Source organism: Capsicum annuum, chromosome 5, assembly GCF_002878395.1.
Source record: "Capsicum annuum cultivar UCD-10X-F1 chromosome 5, UCD10Xv1.1, whole genome shotgun sequence".
NCBI classification, from domain to species: Eukaryota; Viridiplantae; Streptophyta; class Magnoliopsida; order Solanales; family Solanaceae; genus Capsicum; species Capsicum annuum.
In genome coordinates, this window is record NC_061115.1 from 85,141 (window position 1) to 104,606 (window position 19,466).

Here is a 19,466-nt window from a genome sequence, read left to right on the forward strand (position 1 = left end):
CTTCAAATAGGATTAGGAATTTGATTTATTTTGGACACTTAAACGTCCCAGTTCTTGTTGAAGACAACTTTGTTCAGCAGATTCCTTTTTAAAATCAAATTGGGGCTTTTCAAAGTCTATAAAAGGACATCAACTCCCCCTTTAATCATGGTCATTCAGCCTGAGTAGAAATTCAACTTCCGTTCTTCTCCTCTTTTTGCTCTTTTTTTTTCACAATTGAGCTTTCGGTACTTTGACGCATCTGTAGAAGAAGCTTCATAATGCATTGTGGAGGTGTATGAATCATGAACAGCTTGTAGTGTTGGAAAGTAGACTCGCAAGTCTACGTTCTACGCAAAAACCATGCTCATCTTATCACCAGATCTGCCCAGGTATCGTTTCAAAATCAGACCTTCAGTTCTGTTTCATCACTGTTTACTTGTTTTGTGCAGTCTCACGAAAACTCTCATATCTTAACTTAGGAACATCAAAATCAGGAGCCATTTTTTTGGCGTTGGAAACTAGACTCATAGATCTACATCTTACGTGGAAACCATAATTAGATTGCATCCGAATCATCCCAGATATTGCTCCAAATACGGCCTTCTAATCTTGATTCGCTTGTTATTTCAGCTTTGCGCAGCGTCACGAGAAATTTCATATCTCAACGCGGATGTGTCGAAATCAGGAGCCATTTTTTGCATTAAAAAGTATATTCATAGAGCTATGTCTCAAGTGGAAACGACAATCATATTGCATCCGAATCATCCCAGATATTGCTCTGAAAACAACCTTCTAATCCTGGTTCGCTTGTTATTTCAGCTTTGCGTAGCGTCACGATAAATATCATATCTCTACGTGAAAGTATCGGAATTAGGTGCCATTTTTTGCATTGGCAAGTAGACTCACATATATACGTTACACGTGAAATACATCAGCATAAAAATTATATATTTTCTCAGGTAAATTCTGGAAGTTTCAGCCTAAATCTTGTGACACTCCTTTTTCTTTTAAAAAACTTACCGTTTAATTTAATATCTTTGGCAGGACTTCAAACACGGAGAGGCTATATTCAGTGCTTTGAAATTATGGTGAACTTTCGAGACCAAACAACACCATATCTTGTACTTGAAATAGCAAACGATGAACGATATTCTCCTGTTAGCGTCCTTACCTTGAAAGTTCATCCTCCGGTAATAGGTGTCTTCCCGCTTGATAGAGGATTGCCTGACATGTCTCTTCATCTAGAAAAATGATCGACAAGAGAAGAAATTGACGTCCTTGACTCCAAAAAGCTCATTAATACTACTGCTTTTGTGTTGCATTCATCTACACATGACAAGGAGTCTACTGCTACATATCCCAAAGGCTCGAATAAGGGCCTTGCTATATGGAATTATCCCCAATCAGGCTTTGACGAGTTTCGTTATGTTACTTGCTATTGGGAGTGGGTAGAGGATGTCCTTAGCCATATCAAGGAGGCACTGGAGCGAACTAAGATTTATGATGCTGTTTTCGCTTCTTTATTCACTTACGACGTCAACGAGAATGTTTTGCAGGCCTTTTGTGAACTTTGACATTCCTCGACCAATACAATTTGTGTCGGCATCGGTGAGCTTTATATTTCATTGTGGGACATGCGTATGATTGGGGGCCTTCCAGTACACGAAACTTTCTTTGATGAAGTCGTCCCTTCGGCCAAAGAATTGTCACAAGTAGATCAGCAAGGGAAGCCTTTTTTGCCTAAAACTTGTGCTTACTTATTTTCAGCATTCTATCGGCTTTCAAATGGTGCGTCGTCTAAGGAGGTTTATGTCCGTGATTGGCTGAATTTTTCGTTCAAAGGACCATAGCGGTACAAGGAACCTTCACCACGAGGCCCTAAACAGCCAGCTAAACAAAAGTCAAATCACAGTCTAAATGGCTACATTGATATGTCATTTTTACCGCGAACGAAAGAAGAGAACACCCCTTTCGTCGAGTTAGGTGTGGAAGGGTCTCTTAGAGAAAAGACGAACTTGGCTGTTTTTCTTGCTTGCTGGATTTGCAAGTTTGTTCTTCCAATTAAGAAACTTGACCATATCCGTCCTAGCATCTTTAAAATTGCAAGTGTAATGGCTCATGGGGAGAGGTTTGAACTAGCAATTCCCGTTTTGGTTAGTATGTACAGAGGCTTGACAGCGATCACAACTTCAACAAACTTAGGTGCATGTTAATCAATTATGTGGTATGGGAACCTATTTGATCATGAATTGAGATCATAGAGGTCCCCAAAATCAAGGACGAGTTGAAAGCTTTCTATCGTTCGAGTTTGAGTTAACGTTAAAACTTGGGTCAATTTCAATCGACCATAACTCTTTGTATATAAGGAATTAGAAGGACTACTATATATCAAATGAAAGGTCTTTGAGTCCTCTTTCCAACCCTATTAGTTTCGCTTTAGTCTGATATCGGAGTAAAAAGTTATGCTCATTTTACTTTGAAGTATCTCTCTGCCAAAACGTGACGACGAGGCTGACGACTTATCAGATGTGTGACGGCCCGTTAGACCTGATCGCTAGACTAAGGCAATGAATGGTGAAAACCAGCCCAAAAATGACAACCTGGGTGACGACTTATCACCTGAGTGACAGCCCATCTACCCTGATCGTCAACTGATGAAATTATGTCATTTTTTTGGGTTCCTTAGGGATATTTTGGTCTTTCTCTCACTCCAAAAACCTTTCACACGAATTAAATCACCCCTTAAGCGTTATTAATCAATCATTATCAGTTTTACAACATCAAAAACTTCCTTTTCACTCTCAAAATAAGATCAAAACTAGGGTTTTCTCCAAGAACAAGAAATTCAAGAAAATCAAGCCTTACGTCCAAGATCTCCAATAAATAAATCAAGATCTAGGTTTCATCCATCAAGATCTAGGTTCCATTTTTCAGATCTTATAATTTGAGGTACGCGGGGTTTTCCTAAAATCTCATGGGCATAGAAATCATGATTTAAAGAATAGGGTTTTGGATTTATGAATATAATAATGTTTCATAAGTTTTGACGTTATTGTTTTGGTCTTTAAACCTCTCCCCAAATTGTTTTGAAATTGAATATATATGTAAGCATGTGTTCTAAGGTTGATGATTGAATTGAGAGCATGACTCACGAAAAATCCCTCTCTTGTTATGATTTTCTTTTACTCATGATATGCTATGAATTGTTTTGAATGTATCTTGAAAAGCATGATATGAAATGTCTTGATTAATGTTATAATTTGATTTATGGTTTTGAATTCGAAAGAGAGGGTTGTGCATGTTGATAAAGGTTGAATATTCATTTAATGAAAAGAGTTGCATGATTTGTTAAGGATTTCATGACCACCAAATGCTTATTGAAAAGATGAGGATTTTTGCATAGTTTTGACTTATGTTTTCGGAACATGAAATCTTTTGTACTATTTACATGCTTGGGTGGTCTGAACTATGTTTTGATGAAAGATCATGCTTAATGCATTATGACTCAGAAAACATGACTTGTAAGTCTTGGTATGACGATACCAAAATAGACAATGCCATAACAGACTCAGACAAGCATAGAAACTAGATTTTCATGACTTTAGATTTCAGAATGATACATGTTTAGAAATGGACAAAATTGGGCATAAAGATATGTTAGGTGGTCCCTCGAAGAAGGCACGAGTTCAGACAACTCATTGTCCAAAACCGTGATTTGCCGATCCGGGTATATCATATTATGCTGGCCTAGTGCCCTGTGGCATATTAGACTCAGACACTCCTACCCTTGCGGCACACTTGGGTTAGGGGCTTCCCCGCTGAGTCAATGATCAATTAATTACTAATTGTTTTTCTGCATCATCACATTGTGGCTGGTGGACAGTACTCTTTAGCATGTTATTGGTTGTGAACAGGGAACACTTCCTTTGGGCGTAATCTCTTCGATCTGTATCTGTTTGTAGGTTTAACATTCTATGAATGTGATCATAGATATATCATGTGGGGTTGGGAAGATGACTGTAAAGAAAGAAGAAAGCCGGCATCTGCTTAAATCTTGATGACGAAAGAGGTTAAAGCTGAGAAATGTGTACCTTTGAATTATTATATATTGGGTTGTGGCCTGTGCGTTTCCATGTTTTGTTGTGACCGACCTTAAGATTGTTACGTTGCTTTTGACATAAATACACATTATATAGCATTTTCTATATCTTCTACTACTGTGGAATCACAATACTATTATTATCAAGCTGTCAAAGAGATATCATAATGGTCAGAGGGGAAACAAGAAGTGCTCTCAAGTGAGGATAAAAAGAACTAAATTAAACACTATTTATTATCCAACATGTTTTTTTAAATAATAAATTATATCTTTAAAAGATAATACGATAAAAATTATTTGTTATTAATTATTTCTTAATTGTGTTAAGTTGATAGTGAATAAATATTATTAAAAGGATGCTAAGATAATATTACAACCAATGAGGTCTGCAAATTTCACATCTAAATAATATTTGATCCGATAATTTACAATATAGATTTCTATCTATCTATCTATCTATAGATAGATAGATAGATAGATAGATATTTCTAAAACATTCTAAGAAATTTAGTAAAATAATCATATTAATTATTATTCTTTAATACGCATGTTAGATCAAATGTGACAAATAAAAATTACACGAAGTAAATGTATAATTGTATATGTTTGAGCTACAAGTTGATTATCCTGTAAAAGGGATTGAGATGCTGGAAATTATAGTCCCGAGAAGCACATATATTAAATGCAAAATGTGGCTCCTGAGTGTGACTTGTTTTTTATTTTCATTGGCTATGTAATAATGTCTCTTTAGTGGTGGTTAGAACGTCTTTGTTGTATGGGGCGGAGTATTGATCTGTTACGAAGACCGACATCCAGAAGATGAAGGTAACAGAGATGAGAATGCTTCGATGGATGTGTGGGTGTAATAGGAAAGATAGGATTAGAAATGAGGTTATTCGGGATATGGTGGGAGTGGCTTCGGTGAAAGCCAAGATGAGGGAAGCGAAGTTGAGATGATTCTTTGGTCAAGTGATGAGGAGGGGCACAGATGCCCTAGTGCGGAGGTGTGAGAGGTTGGCTAGGGATGATTTCAAGTGAGGTAGAGATAGACCGAAGAAATATTGGAGGGAGATGATTAGACATGACATGAAGCAACTTCAGCTTACCGAGGACATGACCCTAGATAAGAAGTTGTGGAGGAGATGAATTAGGGTAGAAGGTTAGTCTGAGTTAGGATGTTGTATGTTTTGGTGTGTACTTGGAGTATCTTGCATTTGGTATTATTGAATATGTTAATTTCTATTGTATCTTGTTCTATTACTATTCCTTATCTTATCTTAGTTTGCTTTATTTTGAGCCGAGGATCTATCAGAAACAACCTCTCTATCTCACTTTTGAGGTAGTGGTATGAATGCGTACACTTACCCTTCTCGGAACCCACTTGATGAAAATATACTGGGTATGTTGTTGTATACAGTGTCTCTTTATCTTTTTTGTTTTGTTTTGTTTTACACATGTTTCACGAGAGAATATCTTGTCTTAATTTATGTGTTATTTCGAGTTTTAAGTAAGTTTGTATTAGATCCTAATTTGTTTATACATTGTTTGAATATTTTGGATTGATTATTATTATAATTAATTTATAGTACATTTTACGTAGTTTTTAAATAAGTAATATTTTATTTTTTTTTAAAAGTAAGATTTTATGTTCAAATTCAAGATCAAACTGTTTAACTCTCAAGAATTATAAAGTGTCACATAAATTGAGACAGATGAAATATTTAAGAAGGTTATTGATAATCTTAGGTAGGGTTGTAACTTGTAATACATGTCCAATTATGTTCAAATTCAAGATCAAACTATTTATTTGATCAATTTGATATTAACAGAAGAGAGTTAAGTCGCTGCAAATTATATTGTTAGGTGTGAGGACCAAAGTCCCACATTAATAGTTGAAGGGATTGGGAAGCTATATATGTGTAGGATTTCTTAATGGTGTGAGTCTTTTTGGAGAAAACCATGCAGATTTGGTGCAGAACAGACAATATCACATTATGTATGATTGTCTTTGGGCTAGCTGAACCCAACAACTGCCCAGGTTCAACGGGAGGAGTATGGTGATGGGGTGCAGGAGGGCTCGATTTGATACCTTTACAAGCTTTACGAGAAGAAGCTAGTTGCGGGCTTTGATTGTCATAAATTCTCATACGATATGGGTGGGCACATAATGAATCTCAGTGGCCCCGTGGATCATGGTGATAAACTACATGGAACTTAGTTCAAGGGGGAAATTGTTGGGTGTCGATAACACACAGTACAGTGAATCTCCAAAACTGACTCGTGAATCGTGGTGATGGACCACTGTTAATCATGCTCACACCATATAAGAATGTCTTTAGCTAGGCCGATTGAGCCATAAACATACCGACATAATACATATATAATATAAATTAGTTTAGGTATGGCACAAATATTGGATCTTCATTCCATGTTGTTTTCCCATAGATGTGTTCCTTTTTGTTTGCTTTCGATAAATGTGTTCGTAAAAAATAATAATTACATGCTGAAATAGTCGAAATAGATGTAAATTAGCCTTAACATTACCATTAAAATAAAAATTAGTTGAGCAATACTTTTATTCACGTAAAACTACAATCCAAGTATCCAACTTAGCAATATTGCACCCAAGTCTGGGAGAACCTTTACATAACCAAATATTTTTGTTAATTCTAGTGTTCGATATTTATATTGAAACTTGATTAAATCCAAATTTGCACCGTGAAATCTCATATTGGAGGTAAAGCCTTCCCTAACAAAACCGAACCGTATTAGAGGGATTCTAATATAATGATAATCAAATATTGATTCAATCAATCAATTATTATAATACAAGAATTCATCATACATTAGCAAATGAAAATTGAAAGAAAAGAAAATTGTCGTATTAAAGCTAGCTCTGCTACTATTTAGTCACACCTACCTACATCAAGTGAAAAAAAAAACACCTCTAGTAATTTGTTGTCCTCTTCCAATTAGTTCCTTCATTCTTGGAGATTAATATTGGCAGCTGGTACCTAATCACATTCATTGACAATGATGTTGGTACTTTAAGATCTTGTCTTGTACCAACGACATGTCACGGCCGTCCACGGTGGTGCCACTTACCGGATATTCAAGAACGCCACCACGCACCGCCGTCGCCACCGCAACATCATCATGAGTAGTAGAAATCTTGTTGTTGTTGTTCATGTCTCCATTGATTTTTGGTGGTTTTGGATAGTAAAAATCAGTAGGGAAAAAGTAATATTGAAGCCCTGCCATTAATACGCCTTTTTACACGCCTATCTCGTCTCAAGAATCCACCAATGCAAGGAATACAAATATCTCTCCTTTAAGCTTCAACCAAACAACAAGATATATAATAGTAAAACACTACAATTATATTCACTTAAACATAAAGGAACAATCCTCCATAATAGATCATAGCAAAGGTCACCAGTTGTTTTTTGATCTCTTTTTTACACTAGACTAGACTTAGATTAACCACTTCCAAAACTAATTGACAAGAGTTGTTAACACAAAGATAAAGCAGCTTGAACCAGTGGCGGAGCCAGACTTTTGGTTAAGGGTGTTCATATTCTCTATTGGGCAAAGAAGTGTTTAAAAAACAAAGAAAATAAAGCACTGCTACACCTGTCAAGGTTCAAACCCGGGTTGTTGATGTAGAAATGCACTTGACCACTGGACTATGCTTCTCTAGCTTGTCAAGGGTGTGCAACAACATGTATATAACCATAAATATCTATATTTAACCTTATATACTCGAAAAAAAATTCCGAACCCTTCGTCGGCTGTGGCTCCGCCACTGGCTTGAACCCGAGGCAAAACGATGCACAAACATCATCACATCACATCCACTAGTTGCCCGAAGCTCCCTTCTCCTGCATAAAAGCACAAGAGAGTTGGTATGACAACTAAAAATCATCAACCAAAGAAAGACTGAATTACTTGATGAACTTGAATTGACAATTGCAAAGCAAAAATGAGGATTCATAATGGGACAGAGATTAGTTGAGCAGCTTCTCCAATCCATTCCTGGTGTAGATGTAGATGGATCTCTGGAGTGCGCAATCATTAGGCCAAGGGGTAATAAAACCTGTTATACATCCCTTTTTATTTGTGACGACTTTGTTGTCACTAAAACTTATTAAAAAAATTAAAAATTTATACTTTAGTGATAACTTTTTGTGGCGACTACGTTGAGTTGTCACTAACACGTTAAAAAATTCTACGACAGGTTTTTGGCGTTGTCACTAAAACTTTGAAAAATTCTAAAAATATACCTTATACTGACAGCTTTTTGTGGCGACTTTGTTGTCACTAAACTTTATAAAAATTTCAAAAAAAAATATATATACTTTTAGTGACAGATTTTTGTGGCAACTTTGTTGTCATAAAACATATAAAAAAAATTAAAAATTATACTTTAACTCACAACTTTTTGTGGCGAATATGTTGTCACAAAAACTTATAGTTTTATTTTTAAAATGTACTTTTAATCACAGCCTTTTGTGGCGACTTCCGGTGGGTTTTAGCCTATCGATGGGTGGGTGCGGGATTCAAAAATATTTTGGACAACTTTTTGGGCATTCCTCTGACCACCTATTATGTGGATTGGTTTGCTTTGGAGGGGCTGGGGGAGGGGGCATTTTTAAGTAAAATGAGCAAAACGGCAAGAATTGCAAATTTTGTTGCGACTTTCGGTGGGTGTTAACCTATACCAAAGGTCTCTATAGATATATACATTCAAACGAAAGTATAAACATTTCCTTTTAATAATCAATTACATAAATATTTAGTTTTATACTATTACTAGGTTCTATATTTGTTGGTATTTTTATAATATACATAAATTAGTTATGTAACTATGTACTTTGATATGATATTTGATTCGTTTTTTATAAAAACCGAATACCGTATCGAATACCAAAAAAAAAAAATGTATACCACAGATTATATCAAGTACCGTAATAACAAAATCACAATATCAAAAATTTTGATTCAATATATATATGCCATATTCATTCCTACAGCTTGGAAATAAATGAAGATCGATCATGTAAAGGTAGAATATAATGAACGTTTTAAAAGGTTAAATCACACGTTGGAGAAAACATATTTATTATTCAAAGTTAAGAGCAAAATTTGATTTTTAAAGTAAAGTTGGAGTATGAAAATTATTGTCAACAACAATTATATGTACGCAGTCCATACCACTATCTCAACTCAGAAGTGTGGTAGAAAGATGTTTTCAATAGACTTCAACCTCACGATAAAACAAAAAACTATAGATATAGATATAGATATGTCTTTTTACTATTTTCCTCAAACAATTGTCATTCGATTATTATTATAATATTTATGATTATATGAAAAAAGTCTATTTTATTTTTAGAAAAACTCAAAATTACCATAGTTATCATTCCTTTATTGAATAGAAGTTTACTTATTTAAGTTAGGATTCCGTTTTTAATACTATTAATCTTACATACATTACCATTAAAATTGGAAAAGAATTCTAAATAAACGTACTAAATGTTAAGCTTTCAATAGGATGCTGAGGAGATAAGGTAAAATTAATATTTATACTTAAATATAAATTGTACAATTTTTTTTTATATATAAGGTAAAATTCTAATTGATTTTAAACTGTTAAATATTATGATTTCTTAACCAAATAAAATAAGGACTTTAATGGAAAAAAAAAGGTATTAGTTGTCATTAATTCTAATGAGTTCTAATAAAGAAAGGTTTTACATAAATACATATAATTAATTATCAACTCTTAAATATTAGAAAAAAATAGTGAAAAGATAATTTTATTTAAAACAAAAGACTTTCTAGGGTTTGTAATATATTTGGTCTATTTTACTGATCCTTTGTTTGATCCAGTCTATTGTAGCTTGTATGCACGGTAAGCTTCTGTTCCATGATTTGTATGTTTTATGTTTTTATAATGTTTGACATTATAGATTACAATTGTTACAACTTATTTAGCTTTAGAAATTTTGTTAATTTGGCATGAAGTGTATGAAACACAAGTGTTAAGTAGATCAAATTTTCTTTATGCTTAATTCTAAGCCGGGGGTCTATCGAAGGTAGTGATATGGAATGCGTTACAGTCTACCCTCCCCTGACTCCACTATAGATGGGAATATGGGTATGTTGATTTTTTGTTGTTGTTTGTTTTCTTTATGCTTAAATTTTTTATGCATTATTTGTAGAAAGAATAGTGAGTACAATTCTTGCCCATGTTGTAATTAATATTGACATTTCTGCATGCATGTGGCTTCCCTCTAGGTTTAGGATTCTATCATCACCAATGTTGATTACTAATATCACATAGCATAACTCAACAAAGCAGTCTATTATTATTATTAGCACCTTTCTGTGAACCTTCTACCTTAATTCGTAAATTGTACAAACTTCATAAATAGGCTATATATAGAAGTAAAAGAAATCAAGTGTTGGCGCTAAAATTTAAATATACCAAATTCTGTGATCATAGGGTTTGCCAGTTGGTCTGTCATGAATCCTGTTCCGCCATTGCCGCCACAATCCGACTACGTATCAGACTCATCGGATAATGAGCCGTCGGTGAAGGTGCAGAAGCAGAAGGTGAAGAGGAAAGCGAATCAGAATACTCGAGCGAGCGAATCAGAGGAGGACGTCTTGACTGAACCAGATTCAGCAGAAGAAGAATTGAGCGATTTCATCATATTCCCCCACAAAGAATATTTTCCGAATCCCGGGGATATAGAGTGATGGAACAAGTATGTGGACCAGATCGAGGTACTTACTTGCTTTATCATCTATCTATCAAGTGTATGTCAGTTTCCGTTTAGGCATGAAATTCAACAAAATTGGAATACTTTAGATGTGTTTTTCACCTTTCGCTCTATACATGGCTTTTTCTCCATCAAGTTCATCTCTTATATAGTAGATTGCTTGTTTGTCCTATACTTGGTTGCAACAAGTGATGTTTGTCTCTCTCTATTAAAGATTATCCAAGATCGGTTCCATTCCGTTCCATATACCCCATGTGGAACTATTGAATTGATGGAGGGTTATGCAGCACAGGCACTTGAGCAGTACAACAAAGAAAATGTAGGCTCTAGTCACACTTGTCATTTGTCTTTCTGCTTGTTCTCTTTCCTTAGAAATTTCCTGTGTATTCATGTTAGGTCAATCAGATTCTCAAGGTTAACGGAGACAGAATTTACTATATAACCCTTTCGGTCAACAATGGCGAGGCGAAATATTTTCAAGTTAAATCTTTGAAGTTTCCAATCGTCAGGCCAAGGGTAATGAGATCTGTTGTACATTCCTTTTTGTTTTCTGTTTTAAGCATCATAACTTTAAATGTCTCATAGAACGAATTAGCAAATGTCTCATGGAACGAATTAGCAGTTTATGGTAGATAATAAGTTTGTCCAACCCTCAACTCAAATCAAACCGAGAAAAAAAACTGACTTATGGTTTGATTTGATTGGTTTGGCATTAGAAAAAAAAAAAAACTGACCATTCTTGGTTTGGTTTGGTTTGGTATTGACCAAAAAAAAAAAATCAAACCGAACTCGAATCAAACCAATATATATATATATATATAAATAATATTCGAACTTTTTTATACATAAAATATTAATTATAATCAACTTTTTAAATACTTTTTCAACTAGTTTTAGTAATTTTCAATAATTTGAAAGTAGATGTAGATATATATTTAGATTTGGGCCTTTAAGTTTTAATATTTGTCCATTAATTGCTAATTAAATGATCCAAAACCCAATATAAACTTAAAACCTAAACTTTTCACTCTTCATCTCACTTTTTAGTTTCAAGAGAGTTTTCCGCTCCTCATTTTTTCATAATTATAATTTTTATTAGCACATGAGTGAAAACATATTTGGTCTAGTCTTCGATCACAATATAATTGTAAAAACTAAACATTATAAAAAAAAAAACGAAAAAAAATCTGAAAAAACCGACTAAAACCTAAACCGAAAAAAAACAATTTTATGTTGGCTTGATTTGGTTTATAGTTTTAATAAATCTACATGATAGATTTGTTATTTTTTTAATAAAAACCGAACCAACCCGACCTGTACACCCTAGTCGTGAGAATACTTAATTAAGTCAAATGGGAAAAAAAGGTATTTCTGTTAGAAAATAAATGAAAATATAACATTCAGTTTGGTATAAGCTTAAGAAAGGAACCTGGAAATTATTTACCAAAACCTGATCTGCTTCTTGATTGCTTCAACAACAACAAAGTTTTTTTTTTTTTTTTTAAAAAAAAAAAGAATTAACAAAAGTTTGAGCATGTTACTAACTCACTCTCTTGTGCCTTTGTGTAGGTGAAGGGTAGTGATGGCATATCTTTGATGTGAAGTGTGTGCCTCATTGGTTTAGTTTCTAGTAACTGACAATGGATTATCAAATTCTGAGTTCGCCTCTGGACATAATACATATTTGGTCTTTTATGAGATTATTGAACTCTCTTTTTTTCTTACTAGTCTCTGATATCGCTTAATTAAATCCGAATATGCACCCTAAAATTTCATACTGGGGTAAAACACTTCCTGACAAAGGCTAACCGCGTACTCGGAGGGACTCTAATATAATGATGCATTAAATATTGATTCAGGCAATTGTTATAATACAAGAATTCATAATGATTATGTATATTAAAGAATCATCAATACATTAGCAAATGAAAATTGAAAGAAAAGAAAATTGTGGTATTAAATCTAGCTCTTGTAGTATTTATTCACACATAGAAAACAAAAAAAACACTTAGTAATTTGTTGTCCTCTTCCAATTAGTTCCTTCATTCTTGGAGATTAATATTGGCAGCTGGTACCTAACCAAATTCATTGACAATGATGTTGGTACTTTAAGAATCTTGTCATGTAACAACGACATGTCACGGCCGTCCACGGTGGTGCCACTTACCGGATATTCAAGAACGCCACCACGCACCGCCGTCGTCACGGCAACATCATCATGAGTAGCAGAAATCTTGTTGTTATTGTTCATGTCTCCATTGATTTTTAGTGGTCTTGGATAGTAAAAATCAGTAGGGAAAAAGTAATATTGAAGCCCTGCCATTAATACTTGAAACTTTGATCTAAAGTGTGTTTTGTATAATTTTATTGTTGTTGGCCTTTTTGTTGTGTATTTATATAGATTTATAGAGAATAAAAAAGGGAAATTCAAAAAGAAATAGGAGAAGGAAAGTTCCTATTTATATAGGAAAATTAGCTACCTTGTTCAACAAGTAGTTTCCTATTCAATTCATGTGTACCAACAAGTCTTCTAGAAAAAAAAAAGTTGAAAAAATTCCAACATAGGAAAATTAATGAGTATGAAATATGTCTTCTAGAGATAATATTGCATAAAATATCATAGGAAAATATTAATGAGTTTAAAGGGGACCTATATATATATATATTGCTCCAAGTGGGAAAACAAAATTGATTTTGGAAGTTTACAAACTTGTTTTTACACTTTCGAAGAGTGTACGGATAAAATGAGAAAAATTTAATTAATTTTATCTTGATTTGATAAGTGAGAAAGCAATTGGTGACGTGTAATTTTATTAAGATGATCAACTAATATGGAACGGGGGATTATTTCTTTTTGGGCTAAAACGGTAATAATACTTTCAAAAAATAATTTTTATATTCTGTTTCACAGTCATATGACATTATTAATGGTGAGCTCGAAAAGAGGATGTGTACTTGACCAAAAGTATTGAGCTGAAGAAAGGTCGGATGACAAGGGTTTATTTTAAGCAGTCTAACCAGTAACGTCGGTCACATAATAACTGCAGTAGTTACGCCAAGACTCTCCTTCACAATGAGATGTATAAATAACCATTCTCAGAGCTGATAGTAAAATTCACAATAATATAGAATACACTGTGTAACAGAAAGTATAATAGAGCCTATCTACTTTTGTATACAAAATCTTATATGCACCCTTACAGCAAGTTGCTACCTACTAATTGTTGCTGAAGAAAATCAATGAAAGCTAGTGCAAATACACGACGAGTCGATGACCATCTCACACAATCAACATTCTGAAAAGTTGCTTCTGTATATAATTGTGTAGGCACTGTATATAACCTGCATATTAGTCACCAAAAATGAGCAATTCTCATATGGTGAATTCAATCAATAATCATTCATCACTCTCACTATCAACGTTTAGTGACTTTCTAACTGTTCTTTGTAGCCCCACGTGTAGCAAAAGCATGTACAACTACATAAATCGGCCTATACAACGTTTAGTGACCTCAGAGTGTCCTTTTTCTATAGGTTCATTCGTGACAATAAGTGAACTAGAATGAATATAAGTACGTATGCTCACCTTGATAATTCATACAAGTAGTGAAGGAATTTGCCACCAATCTAACTTGGTTGAATTCACACTTCTGGGAGCGGAACAACTGCTTCGAATGCTTCCACAAGCATTGCCACTCTTTTTTTCCTAGCAGGAGTTAGCGTGGTGACCAAATTCTGCATTGCATAATCAAGCATCCATTTTTCTGCTTTTTTCCTCTCATCTGTCATTTGATGCCTCAAGGCCACTTTTTCTGGTTCTTGATTAGGTCTAACGGGAAGAAGCTGAGGTGCCCGAGGGTTGAATTTCCTCGCTTTTTCCAGTGCCTTGATCGATCTCTTGAGGAGGATCAGTTTCTTCAGTTTGCTCCAATTCTTGGACTTTTGTGTCTCAGGTTTGTTCGCTATTAGTGGAAGGGCTCTCTCTTCTTTTGGGTCCTTCGTTTCTTGATCCAACATCTTTCCACCTTCAGTCATGTCAAGACTAGTCAAGCTTTCTGTAGAAGTTGAGCTATTATTCACTTCACCTTCAGCCTCCGAGAGTTCCTGGTCTGGGATTATGTCACTGGTGACTGACTGTGTATCAGATGAATCATCTTGAATTGGCGTTGTAAGGATCTCGTTAACTGCCTCTCTTATGAGTTTGACAGCATCATCTCTACAGAAATTTCTCCCATGTTGCCTTGGATTATGATCTTCACTGCTTGTCTCTGCATCATCCTTTGTCTCGGAGAAATCCTGGAGAGAGTTGCATGGTTTCCTTCCAGCCGGTGTACTGCTATCTTCTACCTCATCGTCAATTCCATCGAGCAGTTCATTTCCAACTTTTGATGCAACGTCTGATAGAACATGCTGTGATATCATGTGCCACATGCTGATGTAACTACGTTTTTCCGCCTGACCCTTGGATGCTCCATTGTCTTCTTTGGGATCAGACATTGATAGCAAGAGAGAAAATCCCCGACCACGTTTAGGTGTTTTCGCACATTCTTTTGCTGTCGCTTCCATAACTACATTTTCTTGCATTGCTGCATCATTGGCTGAAGTTGAACTCCGGATGCTCATTTCAGTGAGTGAGTCTTTTCCGCCATCTGCAATTGAGCTCTGCGCTGTATTAGATGTTTCACTAATAATGCCATCATGATGCGCAAGCTCCACATCTTCTGCTCCATCAACTGCATTGGTTAAGCTTGAGACAGAAGAGGGGATTTCTTTGCTAGAATCATTTGACCTATCTTCCTGATCTTCCTTCCGAGCTTTTCCTTCCACCTGAGCCTCATCACTCAAGGTGCTTGTCACTTCATCCGACTTTTGTCTAAGTATAGACTGTCGATCATCATGATTCTTGTACATAGAGCAGTCATTTTCTTCACGCGTTCTGTCTATACCTGCAAGAACTTTCTCTGCCTTACGAGGCACAAATTCGTTCTGCTCACTTGCGATCTGCAAATGTTCTTGACCGCTAGCTCTTCGCTTAGGAAATGCAATCTGGCTATTATCTCCTTGTGGTGGAACCACAGTTTCAAAGGCTTTTATAAGAAGTTCCACTTTCCTTTGCTGAGTCGGAGCAAGTTGACTTATCGCCTGCTGAAGTGCATAATCAAGCATCCATTCTTCTCCTCGTTTCCTCTCATCAGCTGTTTGAGTTCTTAAATTCACCTTTTCTGCTTCAAGATCAGGATTCAACTGCAAATAACGCGGCTTCCTTGGATTGATCTTTCTAACCTTTTCCAATTCCTTGACGAACCGTTGAAGGAGTATCCATTTTTTGAGATTGCTCCAGTGTTTTGGTGCTCTCTTGTGGGATTTGGAATTCACTTCTTTTGGTGTTATCTCCTCTTTTGAGCCGCCACTGTCTTCTGTGTTCGGAGTTTTTGACTTGGATCCTGCGTCCGCCTCCTCATTCTTGACGTCTGAAAAGTTCAGAAACATTCTTAAAGTGAGAGAACACACACATTCTTAATAAACAAATGAAACACGGATAAGAGGTACTATGTTATACCTTCGCTGTGACTTATTTCGGAAGATTCTTGGTCTGCACTCGACTCACTTGTAACTGATTGGTTATCGGATTGAACTTCTGGAAGAAGAATTTTCTCGATTGCTTCTCGTACTAGCTTGATAGTGAAAAGCTTCCTCAGTTCAATTTCTTGACTTTCTGCATCCTCATTTGCAGGTATCATTTCTCTTTCAGCAAAATCTGAACCCGAGCCGGAACCTTCAGCTGAAGGAGATTTGTTGGCACCATCCTGTTGATTTTCTTCATCGTTAGCTCCAGCGGACGGCTTGTTCTCACTTTCTGCAGATGCATCCAAGACCATATGCCTACGAATCAGACTCCACATGCTCAGATACTTCTTCTTGGGTTCAACAACTTCGACTGGAGGACAATTCTTGGATTCGGAATCCATAACTCGAGCTGATGTGCTATCAAGGTACTCGTTCGGATCAGCTTTGACATCCTTCTCCTGCATATCGATAGCTGAAACAGAAGAGATTTCGTTGCTGCATTTCGCTCCATAAAAAATATCAAACACCGGTCTCACTTCTCTGGTGTTACTTTCACCGTTACCAGATGTAGCAGCTGATGCTGTCTCATTGCCACATTTTGCTCCGTTAAAAAGATCAAACACCGACCTCGTGCTGATGGTGAATGGTCCCTCTTTAGACAGTTCTCTTTTGCTACTTTCGGCCTCCACAGACGTAGACACACTATTGTCTTGCTTTAAGAGAACCGGAAGATTTCTCTCCTGCACGAGATCAGATGCAACTGATGCTGCAACACTGTCATCTTTTGAGTCACTCCGCCCTCGTGCCATACAATTGCAACACTCTGAAGCAGTAAGTAGGCTGCCCTGCTCTTGTGCAGAATACTTGGTAAGATCAGCATGCTGAATCGCCTCGTTTACATCGAAGACACCAACATCTTCTGTACCACTGCTTTGTTCACAAACTGAAGGATCAAGACTAGAGCTCAATTGAGTATTATTTTGAAGAAGTGCATTTTCATCAACAGTACTAAACTCTCTTTTTGCTCTAATGCTCTTTTGTGATTTCAACAATCTTTTCCTCCTATACACGCGTTTCACCGGGGGTGAAGGATCATCATAATGTCCTCCATGGAGAGAACAATGATGGTATGAACAAACTTTGAACTTAGAAATCCTATCAGATTCACTTTCCCCAGGATAAAACTCAACATGTTCCTTAAACTTAGAATCCTTAATAGTCGATGAACACGTCGCCTTATCAGGAATTTGACAGCATTTTGAACTACGCCTTTTGGATTTAAAACTAGCTTTATTTATCAAAATCTTCACACTCCTCATACTAGTTGTCCTTGATAGAGTCTGCGAATATTTTCGCGGACTCGTGCTTTGATCACTACTATCAAAGCTAGATTCACAACTATGATGTAAACTTGAATTAGAACAACTTTTACCTTCAGAACAACTTGTTGATTTTCTGTAATGATCAACTGAATCAGATAGATCTTGATGACTATGATTCTTGATTGTTGTCATTGATCTTGATGACCTCCTTCTAAATGACCTTGTGCTACCAAAATTCTTCATTATTTTTGTCATCACTGGTCTGTTCTTGATTTTGTCATCCTCTTTTTGTGTACATGAATCAACTGAAATCACATCTATTGATCCAATACCTCTCTGAAACACAAAAGGGGTGTCATAAAAATGAGAAAATTTTGCAATTCTTGATCAACTTGATAAATTTCATAATGTAAAGTCTCTGTCAACACATTTTTTTATTCATCATAGTGATAGACTACTACACACTAAAAGGGACTTGGTCAGCAGTACTACTGTTTTGATCAAGAATCAAGAAAGTGCACAAACTTAGCTAGCGTTTCGTCGTAGATTTTGGATCAGATTTTGAAAATCCGTTAACAAAAAAACTTTAAGTTCCACTCACGTAAGTTTAATTTTTTATTTTTTTTCAAGTAAAATGCATGTCCAAACGCACGACTTAATTTACCTGAGAATTGCTTCCTTTTTTGGCATCATAGCTAGTTGTAATCTTCATATAATTTGGTGATGTATCTGGCATTTTGTGTACTGGACTTAGTTGCTCACTTTTTGGATCAATGGAGAAACAAGAAAACTTGGATTTTGAGAACTTTGAGGATGTTTTTTTCAAGAAAGACAGTCTTGGAAATCTGATAGATCTTAGTTTGTTTGGTTTCTTGTTGGAGTTTAATGTTTGTGTTGATGTTAATTCAACTACCATTACACCTCTTTTCAAGATTTCACTTTTGGGGTTGTAAAAGGTGAGTTATTTTACTTGCTTCTTTTATTTCTTTGGTTCTTTTATTTTTATTATATGGTGGGTTTGAGATTTTAGGTTTTTTATATATGTAACATGGGTTGATCCCAATTTTTGGATTATAATAAGGTAGTTGTCAAAGTAAATTTTGGAGATCGGTTTTAAATTTCAGTATAAGCGAAAAAAATGTGATTTTTTAACTTTTAGACGCTTTGATGGTAGAGTTATCTCATATTTATGCTGGTGGGAGGTACGGGGTATTTGCTTGATAAATAATTGAGCTGCACACAAGTTGACTCGAACAGTAATCGGGAAAAAAGAGGAAAAATAAGGGAGTGGTCAAAAAGATTTAGAATTTTTTTTAATTAAATGTTTGACATAAAGAACTAAAGATTCCAAAGTTTGTAAAATTGTATTTAAATGATTGGATTTTGTATGTTGATTAAATCATATTTTAGCATTTACCTAGCTAATTAGATCTAGATGATGCAAGTGAGATATGCTTGATATTGATTGTACCTTGTGCTTTATTGCTTGTACCTTGACTTGTCAAGATTGGAAAAGTTGCCTATTGGCATCATATTGTTGATTTTTTTTTCAATTAGAATATGGTCCACATTATGTGGTAGAGATTATTTATTTGACTTGTACAAAGTTGGTGTTCTTGACTTGGCCTAGTTGATTATTGACTTACTATTAAGAAGATAATTTTGGTTACTAAGTTATCTTTGTGTGTAAAATTTGGAGAATGATAG

General features: G+C 35.3%; 1 protein-coding gene across 4 annotated transcripts; it reads right to left on the reverse strand.

Moving 5' to 3' along the window:
* Positions 1 to 13,933: 13,933 nt before the first annotated feature.
* LOC107869988 (calmodulin binding protein PICBP) lies at positions 13,934 to 18,909 on the reverse strand. Of its 4 annotated transcripts, XR_007055364.1 has the most exons (5): positions 18,424 to 18,774; positions 17,870 to 18,095; positions 16,430 to 17,380; positions 14,456 to 16,340; positions 13,934 to 14,211 (listed from the first exon to the last, which is right to left on the reverse strand). XR_007055364.1 is itself a non-coding variant. In XM_047412306.1 (4 exons), the coding sequence occupies exons 1-4, from the start codon at positions 18,673 to 18,675 to the stop codon at positions 14,512 to 14,514; spliced, it is 3,258 nt and encodes a 1,085-aa protein (XP_047268262.1). In that variant the 5' UTR covers positions 18,676 to 18,765; the 3' UTR covers positions 13,934 to 14,511. The 4 variants fall into 4 exon arrangements, 2 of the variants coding, with proteins under 2 accessions (XP_047268262.1, XP_047268261.1); XR_007055363.1 differs by having other exon boundaries at positions 16,430 to 18,095; positions 18,424 to 18,909; XM_047412306.1 differs by having other exon boundaries at positions 13,934 to 16,340; positions 18,424 to 18,765.
* Between the last annotated feature and the right edge of the window lie 557 nt (positions 18,910 to 19,466).